The sequence below is a fragment of the Taeniopygia guttata genome, chromosome 21 (assembly GCF_048771995.1).
Source record: "Taeniopygia guttata chromosome 21, bTaeGut7.mat, whole genome shotgun sequence".
Taxonomy (NCBI): Eukaryota; Metazoa; Chordata; class Aves; order Passeriformes; family Estrildidae; genus Taeniopygia; species Taeniopygia guttata.
The window spans coordinates 5,000,584-5,019,178 of record NC_133046.1 but is presented as its reverse complement, the minus strand read 5'-3'; the positions used below and the strand labels follow the sequence as shown (position 1 = coordinate 5,019,178).

Sequence of the window (18,595 nt, the reverse complement as noted above, 5' to 3'; positions counted from 1 at the left end):
TCAGGCAGCTCCAAGAAGTGACAAATTTAGCCTAATTGTGTTTGAGGACACAGGATAAACTTTCAAAATTATAAACAAAGCAACACTGTGAGTATAAGTAGAAAAAAAAAAAAAAAAAGCAATGTGAATATAACAAAAGTGACATAAATTAGGATGTTTTTCCTTTTGGAAAAAAAAGGATTTTAATGGTTTTAAAAATTTTCCTGTACAAAAGCTGATCAATGACCGGCACTTGCTTTCCCATGATGGCAACACTTCTAACTACTGTTTCATTCAGCAGCAACTCCCACAGGTCCTGGATCAAAGATTATCTCTTTGGCCAGTGGTGTGTCGAAGACCTGCAAAAGAGTTTAACAAACACTTTAATTCTTGCTGTAAATTCACTCAAGATTGAAAACTGACCGTGTTACAATGATTCTATCAAGGCATTCCTGAGGCAGAGAACACCCTTCTCCCTCTAATGCTGCCCTCAGGTAGTGTTGCTGTTTTATGACTAAGTAACACACAATAATCAATCCCTGTAAGTTAAATACTTAGTATCTATTCAGAACAAGAATGTTCACACGTGGCAGTACTCGTATTCCTCCCAAGCTGGGCAGATGCTCTTCTCCACTTCCACCTATCTCTGATCAAAGAAAGCAACTCCTACACCCTTTAACACAAACTTTTACCTCAGCATTTCAAACCTTGCACCCAGACTTGTCTTTGATTGCATTAATCCTAAATTGTTGGGTTTTTTTCTTTTTAAACTGATGTCAGGGTGTGATGCAAGCTCTTCCATTAAACATATGCTAAAGCTCCCACAGCAGTAGAGGACAGTAGCTAAGGTCTGCCCATGGTTCTGGGGCAGGGGTGTGCAAACACTCCAGCTGGATGACTGCAGGTTAAAGCCACACCTTTCAGCTTTCCCCACCAGGTAGGACATGCTCCGGTTTCCAGACTGTTGAAGTTTGTTAGCTCCAGCAAATTTCTGCACAAAGAAACAAACAAACAATTAAAATACCACCACAGTGAGGTTCCTCCCAAGTATTTTCTAAGACATTTATGTGCTGCCAGATCTTTCCAATTTCACAGAAATCTGCTCATTGACTTCCCTGTGCTGGTCACAGACTTCCCTAAGTGTGCATAAAAAGGCATCACAAAATGTTGCATGTGTTCATCAGCAAGCCATAGATTGATTGTTTATGGGTTTTTTCTTCTTTTCAATCTCAATTAACAATAAGTTGAGTAAAAATCTCTGAGTTGAGACTGTTCCTAATAACAGCACTTGGAGGGGTACATTAGCAACACACAAAGCTGACATGTCCTGGAACAACTGGAATGCCTGCGATTTTTGAGAATTTACTTTGTAACTGGAATTTGTGGTGGTTTGCTGTGGCCCAAATGTCATGCTTGTGATATATAGAGGCATAGGTGTGAGCAATGTATGAATAGGTGGGAAACACTAAAACAGTCTGAGGGACTCCAAGAAGGCTCCTCCTGAATGGGAAGAAATAGTAATACAAAGCATGAACTTGGGATTGGAAGCTGCATCTCGGCAGCTGTTAGGGAACATTCTGCAGATGCACAAAATATCATGTGCCCTCCCAGAGAGGCCCTGGCTGGGTACATACAGTCTCCCACATTTCTGTTCCTCTTTTCATGACAGGTCCATACCTTGCCTGTGTAAGCTTGCTTGGCAGGATCAAATTGTGGTGACTGTTTTGATTTGCTGCCTCCTAACAGAGAGAGGAGAGAAGCTCTTATTAAAATTTTCTATAAAGAACAATGCGTTCCACAGTGTTCCTCTGATGGTATGGAGGTTTCACTACAGTCTCCCACACAGTAAAATCCAGAACCATCTTTTAAGGGTAGGAGATGTTTTTGAATAGCTGCTTTTTTACAAAGGAGTCAAATCTCCTCTTATTTTCTGGCTCCAATTAAACAAATAAGAGAAAAGAAACAAAATCCAAATCCACAACCCACTTGGCCATTTGTTTCAGGATTTTGTTTCCAAATCAGAAAAGGAATACTAAAGTGTACATTCCTCAAGTCAATTTTTTCAATTATTTCCCCACTGTAAGGTAAGCACGTTGTAACAGCCTGTACTGCATTGGCACCCACACTCACACAGCCTTCTCCAGGCTCAGCTGGTAGCATTTTCCACAGCATGCAGCACTCCAGCAAGGGATCAGATCTTACCTGCAAACACTTTGAAGTTGGACTTGCTGTAATCAAAGGGAGTAAACTGCATTCGTGCTTCCAGCTCCTCTGGTTGCTGGGGCTTTTTCTGCCGTTTCTTTTCTTGCATTGGCAGCTCTGCTCCTGTTTCTGCTCCCACTTCACTTGTGCCTCTCTCCCGCTTCCTATTAGCTTGCTCCTGCTATGAAAACAACCCACAGAAGAGAAAAAAGGGTAAGTTGAAGAAAGGAGAATGAAACATTTCATTGGGCAAATTAACTGCCCCATGGAGCCAGTCTCGTGACTGCTCTTGCCTTTGGCAATAATAGCATGGGGAGAAATCTCTGTGCTCTTCCTGGGGCCTGAACTGCTATTTTTTTTTTTTACCTCTATAAAAAGCTAAATTGTTATTTCACAGGATATGGGAACTGAGATCTGCTGTGGTCCCACTGGCATATTTGGGGGAACCTAAGCAGAACAACGGAGGAACCTTAAAGAAAGTGAAGAGTAGAGGTGCATCAGTGGAAAACATCCCCTACTGGACACATGGAGGGATGTGATGATGTGCACAGCACAATTAGCAGGAGCCTGTTCTTACACCTGGGCCAGCACCACAGAAAGACTACTATCAAAACACTGTCCTTCAGGTATTTCAGTTACAGGGCTAGAGCTTCATTCTGAATTATGCTAGAACAGTCAAGATGAACAGTGGCTGGAAGGAGGAATTCTGTGGCATACCATGGCTTGCTGACGAACAGATACAACGTTTTCTGCTGCCTTTTTGTGCAACTTTTGCGTCTGGACAGGGGCAGCTATGGAGACAAACAAGCATTACTGTAAAAAGCAGGAGTAAGTTAGCCAGGGCCTTAAAAAAAGCAAGCAAAGCAGCTTGTATCAAGTCTCAAACACACCAAGGAAGGGAAAATGGCTGTACCTGACTGCTGGGCTGCTTTCTTATTGGTTTCATTCTTGGACTTCTGTACTGGTGCCTGACTCATCAACTTCCATCGATTGCTGATCTGCAATGAAAAATATTACCTGGAAACACTTTCTTTAAAATTTTATGGCAAGAAGTTGTTTATAAACTTGCTAACACATGCTGGTGTTCAGTAAGAGTACAAAAGATCAAATTTAACTGTAAAAGAGATTAAGATCTGCTGCATTATGTGAAGTAAAACCAAATGCTTTAGAAGTTCAAAGCTACAAACAAGCCTCAAAAACAAATGCACATACTTTCAGTAGAGTTTTCAGCTTTGACAGACAGGGACTATACAGCAGAATGTCTCCAATCCCTGGTTCTTCAAAGGATACAAATGTCACAGAAACATGTTATGTTTCTCAAGAAGTATCCAAGGAGAAAAAAAAAAATCTATATTGCTGAGGCTCCCAATGGAAAAGAAACTACTTATTTGTTTATTTTGTACTACTTGGCAGGAAATTTTAGCATCAGTCTTACTTCATAAATTTTTGATGATGGGTCAAACTTTGCAGATTGTGAGACATAGGCAGAATTCTCCTCTGGAGGTAGATACTGTAGAGAGGAAAAAAATTTGCTTTAAACAGCATGTGGCATTTAGCTCATTGCTAAAATGCTACTTGTTGTAAATCAGTGAGTTCATTTGAAGAAATATTCTACAGATAGAACACCTTGTGGAATAATCACCACAGCTATTGCCAAGAGAAATACTACAGAAAAAATCAACTAAAAACCCCTCCCCACAAAACCAAAACACCCCCAACAGACCAACTGTCAACTGCACACCAGAAAAAAAATTTGGCATTATTTTCTGGTAATTTACCACTCCAAATGTATAACAGCATCATATAATCAGTTCTTCTGATTCATTACAAGAGTAGAATCAGTTTACTAATCCTAGCCATAAAAGACAGATGAAAAACCTGAAAAACGTAAAACTAGCTTAAAAAAAAATGGTGAATGGTCTGTTTACTATGTAGAAAGACTTGTATCCAAGAGGTATTTAAATGTGTTTTGAAAACAAGTCCACACAAGTGTCTTTGCAAGGACAATCCCTTGATTCCAGTCAGAGATCAGCAGCTGATGCTCTATTCAATCCCTTCTGATATGCCTGGAAAACTCCTCTGCATTGGGTAATTTGAATCCCACTGTTGGGAGCTTTTACCATTTTAAATGGATTTTCAAATGACTCCATTATTAGCTGAGCTTTCCGCTGTGCAGTGGTCAAAGTCCTCTTATTTCCTTCGTTTTCATCACATTCCTTAAAAGAAAAGGCAAAAAGGAAGAAATATTAACACAAATATTCTTTTGGTTTGGCTGCTGCCACTTCATGCCATGCTGCTTCTCACTCTGAAATCCTGCTGACAGCAGTGACCCTCCAGAGACATGGAAGTAACCTTGCTGGCCTCCTAACCCAGTGTCTTGGTTAGGCCTTATGCCTGTGAAAAGTCAGTACCATTGCCATGCATTCCCACCTGATTTCTTTCAACACTTCCACACAGTTTTATCAGATTATTAAGTCTGTTTTCTAGTATTTCAAAACTGACACTGTCACAAACATACTGCTTACACTGAATATGCTGACAGTGGTAGTAGCAACAAGACATGTTGACTCTGGCTGACTATCTTGAATATCCATTGTCCTCTCACTGTCTGAAAAGAGACAAACATCTTCCAAAACTAGTGCAGGGTCTGCATGAAAAGGAGACAAAATTTTTATTAGAGTCTTGTGTATTTTACTGTTCTTTTGTGTCATGCGGTTTCTCTGAAAGCTTTTTCAGGACTGCTTATTTTCCCCACGTCAAAGCTCCACCACTGCATCATTAGCACAGCTTTTAGGTTAACTCTAAATTACCCAAGGCAGAGTTATTCTGAAAATGATCCATAGGAATCCGTGAACTGTCATGTGGTCCAAAGAGCGCATTCTCCAGCTTCTGCAGAGAGATTCAAATAATAAACAACATTGATATACTACAAATCTATTATTTTCACATACTGCAGAGACACTTTAATGAAAATTCAAAAAAAAAGGGATGACATTCAGAGATGGAATATTCTCAGTGTAGCTCATGGTCAGAGCACATTGCATCTGGCACCAAAAGGCTGGCTACCTGTGCAAACACCCAGAAGCTAATGAGATGCTGTACTTCATGTACAAGTCAGCCTTAGAAACTTATCTGAAACCTCTCTTCATACACTCAGTCAATATATTCCAACATATATGAAACTGTCCAGCAGCCAGAGTGTTTGCTGATGAAACCTTAAGTGCTTTATGGTAGTTTGTAAAATATCAGTTAACAACTGGTAATATTATGAGCCTGGCACAGCGAAGTACCATTAAACTAAAGCAGAGAAACTTGTAAAATGGATGAGAGAAGAAATCTACTAGCAGGTAGAATTTTGACACATTTGTTTCCAAGTTTAAAGCTTAAGACACTAGGTAAAAATACAATGCAAACAATACCTCAGGGTTGGGTAGAGGTGCTCTCTTTCTGACTGCCAAAGTAGTCTCTGACTAGAATGGGAGAGAAAGATAAGTCACTTAAAAAGCCCTGTTTCTTCTAGGCTGGCCACCTTATCAATGTTTTCATCACATTTGTAACAAGCTAGCAGGTTAATAAAATTACTTTCTTCTTCTCCTGCAGTGTTTGCACTTGGCTATTCATTCAAACACCTCACACAGAGAGGGCACATTCTTGCTCACGTTATTCTCACTACAGATGAAAGCTCTATTAATATCAACACGCTGCTGATATATTTTAACTAATTAACTTCTTACACCTAGGTTGTTTTTTTTGCCTCACCATAGCTGTAAAACATTTATGAGTCCATTTACACAGCCAGCAAATTCCACAAGGTTCAGTTTTTCCTCACACAGGCAAATGTGACGTACAGTATAAGACAAACTGCATTCTGCTCAAGGAGTGCCTGTTCATTTACTGCTCCAGTTTTCCAGGAAACTACACTGTGTGTAAGCTACTATGCAGCAGATAGGCAAAAAGTTACAATGCATCTTTCTGTTCTACTACAAAATTCAGTGTTCAAAAAGCAAACTTCAGTATACACATCATCACAGGTCACCATTCAGCTCCAGGGCCTGGTTTAGGGAATGTCAGTGATTCACCTCCTGTGTGCTACAAGCTACTCCTACCTTGACAAGAGGCATCTCTCGGGCCTGCTGAATGAGCAGATGCAATTCATTAATCTGCTGGCGAACAAGTGGTGGGACAGGGTTACAGCAAGCAATGATACCCTGGGGTTCTCTGGAGAGAGAGGAGAAAAATTCAGTGTGCTGTATTTATGGCTGGTATGCTGCGAATTTGCATTCAAAGGATGTGCAATGCAAAGGATATAAACACTATCCTGATTCTGACAGAGCAAGACAAGGCAGATTAATCTGTGATGAAATTCTGCACCAGGTATGTGCAGATGAGGAGAAACCATCAAGTCAGCTCTCCTCTCACTTCTGTGGTCTGTCTGTCTTCATCATCATTTCATTCAGTATTCACCTATGAAAGCTGAGCCAGGCAGTGGACCTGCCTTTAAAGATGTATTATTTTTATTCTCAAGTATGATTGTTAGGTGATGAGTGCCAAATATTTGAGGAATATAGTGTATAAATTGGGTGTTTGAAGGGATCTGTCCCTTGCCCTCCCCACTCCTTTAGGAATTGCAATAAAAATCCAAATAATTTTGGGGGCACTCATCCCTCTCTTGCCCTGTAAAAGTGAAGGAATATCAGAGGGAATGTGTGACATAGAGCAATGCAAAGGAGTGGGATTTATTAGTGCAGTACAATCCAAGTGATGTGTCCCAGACATCTGAAACCTTCTGAAGGACTACTGCTATTTATTTCTCTTCCAAACTGAACAACTATAGAGAAAAGCAGTACTGACAGCTAGAAGGAAGAGACCAACTGCAGAAGTAATTACACAATTAGAAGTGACTTGCTGGATATTAATATCAAGTAAGACTCCTTTAGTGTGACAAAACTTACTTGGGCAGCTCCTCTGCGATCTTCAACAGCATATGATTTGGTAGCACATACCTACAACACAGAGAGGTGGTATGAATGTAACAGAATGTTAAAACAATTAAAAACACCTTCAGAGTACACAACTCTGCCCCCATTACAAGGTTTGAGACGATGAAATAATATAAAAAGAAAAGAAACATAACAGAACTTCTGTGTAATAAGCAGCCTGATGCAGTGCAGTTCCATGTCAGGGGTGGAAGGGGCTGAGAGAGATCCAAGAGATTTTCTAAAGCATTAAGCCAGTGTCCAGAACAAAATACTTCCTACCCTGTGCTCTCATCCTCTTGTCGTGCTATCTTGTCTCTCCATGCAAACAACAGCCTAAATGCTGCCAGCTGTTGGGTATCAAGGTGTTTTTTCTGCCTCCTGTAGAGATCAAGGTAGGATTCATCTGTAAAGAGGGGCTTGATGTATTTCTGGACAGGAAAAAAATAAGCATTCATGAGCTTTCCATTTTGCCTCTCTCAGACACAGAATCTCACACGGACATCAGGGGACTAAATTCACTCTGGTACAATGTGTCTTTGAACTTTTTATCCTAAACTATTGGTAGGAGCCTATTCCTGAAAAACACACATCTCATCCATTATTAGGGGAAATCCACCCTCATCAAATCCAGGAGCAGCTTTACTATCTTCAAGCTTTACTACATCACACAAAGCCTACTTTCATAGACAGTGCTTTCCACAGGCACAATATAGCTGTCTATGAATGCAGCTCCAGTGAGGCTTTGAACTTCTAGGAACATGCAGCAGAACCAGAAATGTAACATCTCTCTTAGAAAAGACACACCTGAATGCATTGTGAGGCCAAGGAATACTAGCATTCAAAAAAGAGCAGGAAGGCATCTGAATCCAAGGACCATAGCTAGTGAAAGTGACTCCATGTGACTGAGTCAGAGTATATACAGATGTTTTCAGACACACAAACAAAAAAAAGACATAGAACAGGCAAAGGACCTTTTTTCCTAATCCCAAACTCTGATCCACTGATCAAACCAGGTGAAGCTTTACCTTCAGGCAGATGTCTCTGCTGCGCTGCCACACAACCTGCAGCTGTGTGGGCTGCTCCTTCCCTCTCTCCCACAGCAACTCCCTCACTTTATCATAGATGTAGAGCAAGTAGTGAGTGTCATCACGGGCATATCGGATCATTTCTTCTGGCAAAGGGCTAGAAAAAGAGCCACAATTACACCAACACATTTCAGTTGTCCTGCCAAACTGTTGCTTTCCTCTTACAAGGCATATTAGGGCAAAATGCATATGAGACATGCTGAGAACTAACATGGAAAATCTGTTTTCTTACTGAAGGATTGGTTAGGGAACAGCAGTAAAATGCTGTGCACTCTCCAATTCACATTCTTGTTCGTGTGCCAGAGAGCAGGACTGCTGTATAGCTAAGTCACGTGGCAGAACTGCTTGCTATGGTATTTGTCATAGCTCTCTTTGCTCTGCAAATCCTACAAAAGTAGACTTGAGATCTTTGTGGTGCGTAGGGTACACCTGCATAGTCAAGATCACTGCTCCAACACCATCTATTCTGCCTTGCACAGCTGATTAAATGTTCTTGTGGGGGCACTAGAGGAGCAAATACTATCTCTGTAACACTGCAGTGATTAAGAACTGTTCCTAAGAAGTGGGCTTCCAGATTTTCATTACTTCATCTTTGCAGATCTTTAAAAAAAAATCTCATCTTCTAAAAAACCATGGGAAAATGTAACACTCAAAAGCATTGGGCACAGCCAGGTAAATGCTGGGCTCATTCACTTTGAGACTAACCCATAACTACGAGTCCTGCAAGTAGAAGCTCTAGCAGTGCAAACAAGGAGAAGTGCTACCTTGCAGCTCCAGCCCATTTAAGGATCAGTTTTTACCGTATTCTCCAGTCAGCCAGTTGGTACTTCTTGTCAGCATCTACACCGCAATACAGCTTTAGCAAGTGATCCAAAGAATGTCTGCCAAGATTGAGGAGACGAGCAGCTTGGTGAGTATCAAACACATTCACCAAGTACAGACCAAAGTCTCTTTGCAGCCATTCCACATCTGAATCAGCACCATGAAGGACCTTGAAAAGCATAAAAATTTGGGAATTACATGAAGAACATTTCTACTCCAGGCTGGTAGTGCTGTGCTTTTATACTCATTTGTCTAGGACCAGATTTCCTTTCTCTGTTTTTTACTGTTAAGTATAGAACTACTAAATAAGTGCATCTGGCAAGCAATTCACTAGTAACATCAAGGAAACAGGCTCCTGAACAAATTATAATGAAAGCAGAATTAAGTGATCAAGATGAGCACACAGTGTGATTTTAACTATAAGAAAGCTTAAACTAAAATAACAATATTTTTTTTAAAATCTGGTGAATTTCAGAGCTGACCTTCACAATTGCAGGGTCTGTGAAGGTCTCATTGAGGATGTTCATGTCACTGCGCAGTGCCAATGTATCAATAATGAAGTCTTCAGTTCGGGTGGAAATCTGCATCAGACATGTCAAGCCGAGGAAGCTCCTGTAGGAGTGGTGCTGAAAACAGGGAAGAGAGATGTAAACTAGGATTCATTACAGAGAAAATACAACAAAACAAACAGCATTTTAAATGACGGAAGAAAGAGCAAAAAGGACTCCTTTGAGAAAAAAAGACACTGGATGAGCAAACTTTCTCTTTGCAGTGACTAACATGACATTAAAAAAATTAGGGTTAATTGAAAGAAGAACAAATTCACTAAGAAGTGTGCAGCCAGCCCTGCCATTGGAAAACATCTAATACTGACACAGTTTAATTCAACCTTATAGATAATATCAGACAGATCAGGGGTCAAGAACTGTCTTTTCGTATTGGGGTGTACAAAAACCAGGAGAAAACCACCCCCAACCCCCCACCCCCAGAAGAATATAATGGTCTCCTAGCTCCTAAGAGTACATGTGCAATTTCTAAATATAAAAGACAATTGGATTACCTCTAAGTCCAAGGCAAATTCTTTACAAGTCATAAGCTTTTCATTTAGTTCCACCAACTCATCCAGTGTGGTGATAAAATGACAGGGTGTTTCCTCAATGGGCCTGTACATCTGGCAGAGCAAATGAATTAGGCATGGTATGTTCACTGTCAACTCCTAATCCCAAACTCCACCCTCAAACCTGAAATTTGTCAAGTATGGCTTTAAATGTATTGCACCTGTAGTTTAAAATTAAAGTGGGCACCAACCTGGAGTTCAGGTTTCTTGAGAACTTCATCTGGTGGTGAAAAATGCTCCAGCTCATACTGGTAAGGGTGAGCAAACCTGTGGAAATTAGGAAGAGATAAGCACAGACTAAATTCTAGTCCTCTTTATGAGAGCAGAGCACAGAATCTTTGAGAGCTGTGGTAGTTTCCCTGTTCTATCTCTTTTTAAGCAGAGGTTTAATGTAACTGCAGAGGTCTAAAGCAGATCACATACAACGCAGTGTGGACACAAACACATGCAGAGCTGTTATACATGATGAGCACAATCCAGCCACACAGGTTCACCCCGGGGACTCCAAGCATCTTGCTGTCAGGTTAGTTTCTTACATGTCTTGCTCAGTTTTCTGCGTCCTCTGCTGATGTATGAAGTCTGCCAAAGCAGCTGGCACATCCAAGTCCTCAGGGCGCTCCTTTCTCTGCCGTCCACTTTTTGTGAGGGCTGAACAACCAATATGGAATAACTGGACTAGGTCCCCCACATAACATGTTCTCAGCCTACTGCTATCTCCCCCTCCACCCACCACAAGAGTTTAGGAAGTATGAAAAATCTTAACAATTTAGTGCTGCTGCTTTTGCTGTCACTTTGTACCTGAAATAACAGCTCAGCTACTTGACTGGTTTTAGGCAAGACACAAGGTGCTTTTGCCTCAAAAGCTTGGATGGGAATTGAAAAAGCTTCAGAAAAACTTTTAATCATTCATTCTCGCTGAAAGTACAATTCATAAGTGCAGAATACAGATGAACTGGCAGCAGCAGAATGTTACTGAGACAGGATGTTACCAGCAGCTTTGATAAAGCACCAAAATCAAAGACAGGTCTCCCCACGCATCTACTGCAGCTCACTCATCTGAAAGAATATCCGTAAAGCCAACTGGACTAGTCAAGACTTCTCATGCAAAAGTGACTCTCATGTATGTTCAAGGTGGTAAAAAGCAGCAGCACATTATCTATTTGGAACCAATTACTTGATGTGTACCAGCAAGAAGATGCTGTTTGCTGACTTACCCTGACATCCCACATATGGAAACAATAGTGTCACCAAGATCACTGCACCCAAAAGTTCAACATCTCCTGCTATTTGTTTTTATAGTCTGTGATTTCTCCTCTAGGCTGCAAGGACAGGCTTGTGTCAAATATTTGCAACAAATTATCCCCCCAAAAAATAAACCCCTTACCTTCAGGCAAAGGCTTCAAAGCATTTGGTTTGATAAAAAGTTTAGGTACAAAGGGAGTGTTGGAATTGTCAATCTTTTCACGAAACTTAAGCTGTGGTCGAGAAATATTCTTGGCATGAAGCAGTCGGAATGTTTCAGACTGAGTTCTCTTGTGGAATTCTCCTGCCTATTTAAAAAAAACAGAGGTAAAACTAACATGACTTACCAGACATTCTTTTCCTCAGTCTGATCCAACATTCAGTGGAGGAGTTATACCCCACAATTAAAACTGAGTAACTTTTTTTCAGTAAGCAAAAAAAGTTGTGACTCAAGATCCTGAATTCATAAGCACAGGAAAGGCTGTTGAGCATGTGAAACTGAAATGGCAATTGAAAGCATGAAGATTGCAGAACCAAGTTTGAATGAATAGGAAAAAGAGAAAAAGAGAGAGGTACTTAGAATGCATGAAAAAACATGAGGGAATATTTAACTACTCAACTCCACTGGAGAACTGGTAGTGCAATGGCTGGGAGAACAGCTGAGCTAAGACAGCCAAACTGAGCATGGGGCTCTCACCTTACGGTTCCAGCTGGAAACAATCATCTGTGGGGGCTGTAACCCAGCTGGCAGGACTGGCTGCTGGTTTCTATTCACTCCTGATGCTTCATCCAATAAAATACTCTAAAATCCAGAAAACCAATGTGAAACACCTGTTAAATCACCACACGAAAGTCATGTAGGTAGGTACCTCCATAGCCATCTCCCCCAGATTTTGTGCAACACAAAGACAGACAAACATGGGACCACGTTGAAGATGAGGGGTGGGAAGAGTTTCCTCAGAGAAGCACTCTAAAATGTACACACATGTTCTCAGGCTGTGAGTATTTTATGTCAAACTGTATTTAGTTTCCTCACACATCCCATATTACCTTCTCCACCTTTGGCCCACCTACCTTTGCTGTGATCTCTGGCCTAGCATTTGGAAGAGTTTTTAAAATAAAAAGGGAATACATCAAATTGAGGAAATAGTGACTAATAGTGGAAGCTGTGCCACTAGAGCTCTTGCAACAAAAAAAGAAAACTTGTGGCAACTGAATACTTTATAAGAACCACATCCAGAAATAATTTGCTTACCACTCTTTCAAGAATGACATCATTGGAGTCAACCAGCATATCAAATTTATCTTCCAGCCCTGTCACTTTGCTGGAATCTTTCATGAGGCTCCGGCAACCATGGTACTGCATCACCTGGCTCATGCTTGCAAGAGAACAGCACAGCTGTCAGCAATCTGAAAGCAGGCTATCTAAACACTAAAACATCCAATTCTCTTAGACTTTCTACCCTTAAAAGTCTGAAAAGAAATCAAATTATAGATATCATCACATGAGCAGTAAATAGAAAAAGCAACTATACAGTATTAAAGTGCTAGAATTAGTTTCTCACAAACATGACTTTTAAAATGGACAGCCTAATGTGTTCAGTATCAGGTGTGTTCAGTATCTTCTTTGCACAGCTCTTCATGGCAATCATTATGAAATACTCTCTTTAAGCTTGCCACGTCAGCTGCCAAGTGCTAGAGAAGCAGCTGAAATCAGACATATGAATAAACCACCTCTTTACCTATGGCAAGCACGAAGTTGTCAAAGAAGGGGGCTGCCTTCTGGTGTGGATTGACAGCTATTAGCAACAGCCCAGAGGGGCAGAAGGGCCCTTACCAGCGGAGCAGGCGGTCGCTCTGCGTGTTGCAGAACGCGCGGAACCCAGGGAAGCTGCGGTAGAAATCGTACTCGTCACCGGGCTGGGGCAGCCCGTTAGATGCCTTTGTTGCAGCCACCACTGTGCCGAGAGCGTACTGTGCAAGAACACCAGCATTTTGTTATCAGCATTTTGTTATCAGCATTTTGTTTCTCTTTACTCGGGATACTCTTTGATAGAAATGCACTTTGCCTGGCCGGAACTGCATGGTTCTAATGTGTGGTACTGCGGGGCTTTTCACCAGGAGTAACTTCACGTCGTTATTTAGATAGCTTTAATTAATGAAAGTCTAAAAACTAGTGATCAGCACTGAATAGGCTTCCCAGAATGGTCGGGGCCCCAAGGCTGCCAGAGCTCCAAGAGCACCAGGACAATGCTCTCAGGCACGAGGTGGGATTGTAGGGGTGTCTGTGCAGGGCCAGGAGCTGGACTCGATGATCCCTGTGGGAACCTTCCAACTCAGAATATTCTACAGTTCTAAATCAGCAGGAACAGAGATAATTACTTTATTACTCTAACAATATACCCCAAATCCCTGCAACGCTTCTTATTTGGGATGTAGCAGCCATTCCCTCTCCGGAAGGTAAAACACACGGGGGCTGATGCTGCGATTTATAAGGCGAGAGGCAATTCTCATCACAACAAGGCTTCATAAGGGTCCTGATTCCGTGGCATTTCCAGGAGTCCCCGGTGGCTGACAGGGCCCGACCCAGGCCGGAACAGGTCCAGATACACCTCTCTGGGTCCCGCACCCGCCGGCCCGGCCCACACCCTCCCTCTCGCACTGGGTGACACCCGTGGGGTGTCTCAGCTCAGGCTGGGATCCCCACGCGGCCCCCGCGGGACAGAACTACAGCTCCCGGCATGGCCCGAGCGCACACGGCACGCCGGGAGCGGTAGTGCCTCGCCCGCTCTCCCCGCCCTTCTCCGACCGCACCTTGACGAAGGCGTCGGGGCTGTCGAACCCGGGCAAGGCCGGCATCGTGCTCCTTCCCTCGGTGTCCGCGGGCGTCCCGGAGCTGCCCGCCCGCCCCGCCGGGCTCCCCTCACCGGCAGCCGCCATGTTGACGCGCGGCGCTATCGCGAGAACTGCGTGCCGGAAGGGAGAGGAGACCCGCGGGCGCCCCCAGCGGCGGGACGGGGCAGGACAAGCCCTGTGTGGGCGGGAAGGTTCTGAGGGGAGTCTCGGCGGCCGCGCGGCTCGGCTGCCGTGAGGGGCACTCGGCCTTTTCCGCCACAAACACCCACCGGCTGTCGTGAGGCACATTCGGCCTTTTCCGCCACAAACACCCACCGGCTGCCGTGAGGCGCACTCGGCCTTTTCCGCCACAAACACCCACCGGCTGCCGTGAGGCGCACTCGGCCTTTTCCCCCCACAAACACCCACCGGCTGTCGTGAGGCACATTCGGCCTTTTCCGCCACAAACACCCACCGGCTGCTCTTGAGGCACATTCGGCCTTTTCCCCCCACAAACACCCACCGGCTGCTGTGAGGCACATTCAGCCATTTCCTCCCACAAACACCCACCTACTGCCATGAGGTACATTCGACGAGGCACATTCAGCCTTTCCCCCACACACACACAAACACCCATCGGATGCTGTGCAGCACATTCGGCCTTTTCCCCCAACGAACACCCACCGCCTGCCGTGAGGCACATTCAGCCATTTCCCCCCACAAACACCCACAGATTCGGCCTTTTCCCCCACAAACACCCACCAACTGCTGTGAGGCACATTTGACCTTTTTCCCCCACAAACACCCACTCGCTGCTGTATGGCACATTCAGCCATTTCCCCCCACAAACACCCACCAGTTGCCGTGAAGCACATTCAGCCATTTCCCCCCATAAACACCCACCGGCTGCTGTGAAGCACATTCAGCCATTTTCGCCCACAAACACCCACCAGTAGGGCCCAGGACCAGAAGGTCCTGAGTGGGAAGGGACCCAGAGGGATTCTCAGCTCTTGGCCCTGCACATGTCACCCCAACAATCCCACCTTGTACCTGAGAGCGTTGTCCAAATGCTCCTGGAGCTCTGGCAGCCTTGGGCAGTGACCATTCTCTGGGGAGCCTGTTCAGTGCCCCAGCAGCCTCTGGGGGAAGAACCTTTTCCTGATATCCAGCCTAAAACTCCCCTGACACACCTCCAGCTGTTCCCTGGGGTCCTGCCCCTGGTCACCACAGAGCAAAGATCAATGTGTGTCCATCCTCTTCCCCTCAAGAAGAAGTTGTAGACTACCATCAGTTCCCCCTCAGTCTCCTCCATGCTGAACAGACCAAGTACTCTCAGCAGCTCCTCTTCGCCTCCAGGCTCTTCACCATCTTCATGTCCCTTCTTTGTACACTCTACAGGCTTAATAATCCTTTTGTATCGTGGCGCCCAGTCCCCCTTGATAGCCACACCAATGCCCAGAAAAGGGCAAGGGCCAATACCCAAATTTGGCACTGCCACCTCCCCATTTCCCATTTTTGGAGGGCAGCATTTGCACAAGCAGCTGGGGAAGCCCATGGAATCCTGTCCAATACTCCATGCTGTGCCTGGAGCTGTGGCCATGACCCTGAGTCCAAGGAAGCTGATGTTCTTATCACACAGATGCTATCACAGCTCCTGGAAACCAACAATTTAGGGGTTGCATAGTCACAGTTTGCTTATACAACTGATAGACTTCATTCAGCTGCTATCAGAAGGGAAATAAAGCCAACAACATGAACTGATGCACAAAAAGACAAATCAATGGCAACAGGAACCTTAAAAAAAATGGTAATCTGCTTCCCTGTCCCTGCCTAATTAAGATTTAGGAATAAACACAAACACAGCTGAAGTGTTTACATTTTGATGTAATTTATTGGCACAAAAATATGCAAATACAACATGGCATCTAAACATGGCTACTCTGTTGTATTTTGTGCATTGTTTTTAATATTTTTAATTCATAAATCATAAATTCATCTTCAACCTCATGTTTAATAATCATTATTTTCTGTTTCAAGTTACAATCAGTTTTCCCCCCAGTCTGCCTCCTCTGCCAAACCCTAACTTTCCCTAGTTATTTCCCAACACTGCTTTTTAACCCAGACACTGCTGGAGGCTCCTAAGTGGTATTTATTTGTACCCTGCATCCAGTTTGCCACCGACCACTCTGCACAGAGGCACCCTGACTTTGCTCAGGCTCAAGGTTTTCAAATCTTGGATGTGCTCAAAACCCTGATCTAGTCAGAAACACAGATCCTGAACTAATGTAATGAGCAGATAGACAATTTCCAATTTTGGGGCAAGAATCAAATTTGAAAACAAGGTACAGGAGGAAACAATGGTGATATTCTACTTATCTTTCTTTCCAGTTATGCAGCTCCCCCACACCTAAATGAAGCCTCCTCCAAGAGCTACAGCTCACTGCACCCACATCAACAGGAATGACCAGGTTACTTAGTTACATTGCAAGTTACTTAGTGACATTGCAAAGTGAGTGAAAACCCGTATAGTTATTTTCAATGGATCTCCAGTTCTCCAAAGACAAAGTGGAACCATAGACATCTGTGGTACAATCAGTCTTCACCGTCCTGGAAACCCAAATCAAGTGTTTTGTTTCAGACAGCTTGTTTTTCCAACAGCAGCTATACATTGGCTTACACCAACTTTTAATATACAATAACTCTTTTCATTTACATTTAAAAATATTTGACAAAGGCTGTATTTCAGTCCAACGTTCAATTTGTGTTTGTAGAAGAGAAAGTTTGGAGTGAAAAAGCCTCCAGAATAAAAGGCTGTGCATACTCTGGAATCTCCTGTTACCAGAAAGGACACCTAAAGAAAATAAAGATATTGTAATAATGTTGACTTGCAAGTAGTTTCACAAAGATAATACTGAGAAGCACTGACATTCCATACAGACTAGGCACCATTTGAGCACAAGCAAAGTTGCCAGGTGATCTTTATCACTGTTAAATATTAGCAGGAAAGAGATCTATTTCCTTAAGCATAGTTCTAAGTTATCTAACTCTCAAAATGACACTAAACCATTTTGCTTTATCCTTCAATGTAGCTGAAAGCACTGACCACTACATTTCTTATTTCAAACATTTTAATGTAAAATCCTTGTCACTGCTTATAAGAGCAAATTTCCTAGAGGACTGTCTATGGCATTGCCATGGGTTTGCAGAATCTACCAGAACAGATGCAGTACATGGTACAGCTCCTACAAATAACAAACTGCTCAAGTGAGGTTGTCTTTAGCTGTTCCCTGCTCAGACTATTCCAGAAGAGTTTTGCCAGGTTAACTGAGTGAGAAACTCACCATCCAATGTAGCACTGGCACAGATTCTCATGAGAAGTTGCTTGTTTAATGAGCAGTTCTACTTGTGTGGGTACATCGAGAGTTTCGTCATGAGAGAAGTCTCGACCTTTGAAATTAAAGGATGAAAAAAAACTATGAAAGGAGTCACAAATCCTGGTTCTAATCCCCTCAAGTACATAATCTGGCAGGTGGGGAGTAGTTTCTTATAAACTTTAAAAGTGTAAAATTTTGCAACTAAATGCTGCAAACTATGAAGCCAGGACAGTAGAAATTCAACTTTCACTAACAAGAAATACATGCAAAATATTAAGTCTTTGTAGTTACAAACACCTCTGTACTTTTCAAATTAGACTTATTTGTATCTAAATGCAGGCACAGTACTTAGGTTTTGGACAAAACCAGGAAAATAGCCTCATCCACTTAAGCAGAATATGTTAAATTAAAGGTTTAATACAAAATACAAAAACTAAGGATAGTGCTGATCCATCCCATTTTAAGTTTCTTTATTATAAATATAACTAAACACTCACCGGTGAGCTTATCTCGAACCCTGTTGATGATCTGAATTGCCTTCTTATTTAGAGCTTCTGGCTTCACCAGACCATCTCCTACTAAAAGGCAGAAATAGGATACAAAATTAGCATTTCATCTGACCAATAAAAGCATTTGTACTGCTGTTAGATGTGCCCTTTCCAAATACCATTTTCAGAGCAAACCTAGATGCATTTTCTACAGATACAACTCTTTGTGGGATTTGAGAACACAGATAATTTCTATGGTGACAAGAGATTGTATCTGTCCCATCTCATGTGATTGTATTTGAATCATGATGAAATTTTCTCATTGAAGAACAGTTTCTGGATCAATATAGAAACAACAATGAAACTCACTGAAGGAATGGATGGATTCAGGCACTGTGGTTCCAGTTTTTTTATGAGCTGTCTCACCCAATTCCACACTGTCCAACATTTCTATTGAAAACAACATGAAAAC

General features: G+C 42.7%; 2 protein-coding genes across 4 annotated transcripts in view; both read right to left on the bottom strand.

Moving 5' to 3' along the window:
- Positions 1-148: 148 nt before the first annotated feature.
- On the bottom strand, positions 149-14,771 carry EXOSC10 (exosome component 10). The gene is made up of 25 exons (XM_030289195.4): positions 14,241-14,771; positions 13,264-13,400; positions 12,682-12,805; positions 12,124-12,228; positions 11,569-11,734; positions 10,721-10,832; positions 10,376-10,451; positions 10,128-10,238; positions 9,550-9,693; positions 9,046-9,236; positions 8,186-8,342; positions 7,440-7,588; positions 7,134-7,184; positions 6,288-6,399; positions 5,601-5,651; positions 4,992-5,070; positions 4,707-4,828; positions 4,302-4,397; positions 3,617-3,691; positions 3,095-3,179; positions 2,899-2,972; positions 2,182-2,362; positions 1,657-1,718; positions 897-970; positions 149-338 (listed from the first exon to the last, which is right to left on the bottom strand). The coding sequence occupies exons 1-25, from the start codon at positions 14,754-14,756 to the stop codon at positions 308-310; spliced, it is 3,081 nt and encodes a 1,026-aa protein (XP_030145055.4). The 5' UTR covers positions 14,757-14,771; the 3' UTR covers positions 149-307.
- A 1,361-nt stretch (positions 14,772-16,132) lies between these two features.
- The window catches only part of MTOR (mechanistic target of rapamycin kinase), a 62,928-nt gene continuing 60,465 nt past the window's right edge, over positions 16,133-18,595 (bottom strand). For 2 of the 3 annotated variants that reach the window (XM_030289425.4, XM_002192840.7), the window contains 4 exons: positions 18,493-18,573; positions 18,133-18,213; positions 17,603-17,708; positions 16,133-17,112 (listed from right to left, as the gene is read on the bottom strand). In XM_030289425.4, the coding sequence (XP_030145285.4) occupies positions 17,097-17,112; positions 17,603-17,708; positions 18,133-18,213; positions 18,493-18,573 (284 nt within the window). In that variant the 3' untranslated portion in view covers positions 16,133-17,096. The remainder of the gene's footprint in view (positions 17,113-17,602; positions 17,709-18,132; positions 18,214-18,492; positions 18,574-18,595) is intronic. The other variant, XM_041720436.2, reaches the window with a different exon arrangement.

What these genes read in the sequence shown, in the direction of transcription:
- EXOSC10 (XM_030289195.4), bottom strand. Translation starts at nt 14,756, where the DNA reads ATGTGCCTCAAGAGCAGCCGGTGGGTGTTTGTGGCGGAAAAGGCCGAA. An exon ending in ATGTCATTCTTGAAAGAGTG is followed by an intron (nt 12,229 to 12,681) that starts GTAAGCAAATTA and finishes TCTGGATTTTAG; the next exon opens with AGTATTTTATTGGATGAAGC. An exon ending in CACCTCTACCCAACCCTGAG is followed by an intron (nt 5,071 to 5,600) that starts GTATTGTTTGCA and finishes ATCTCTCTGCAG; the next exon opens with AAGCTGGAGAATGCGCTCTT.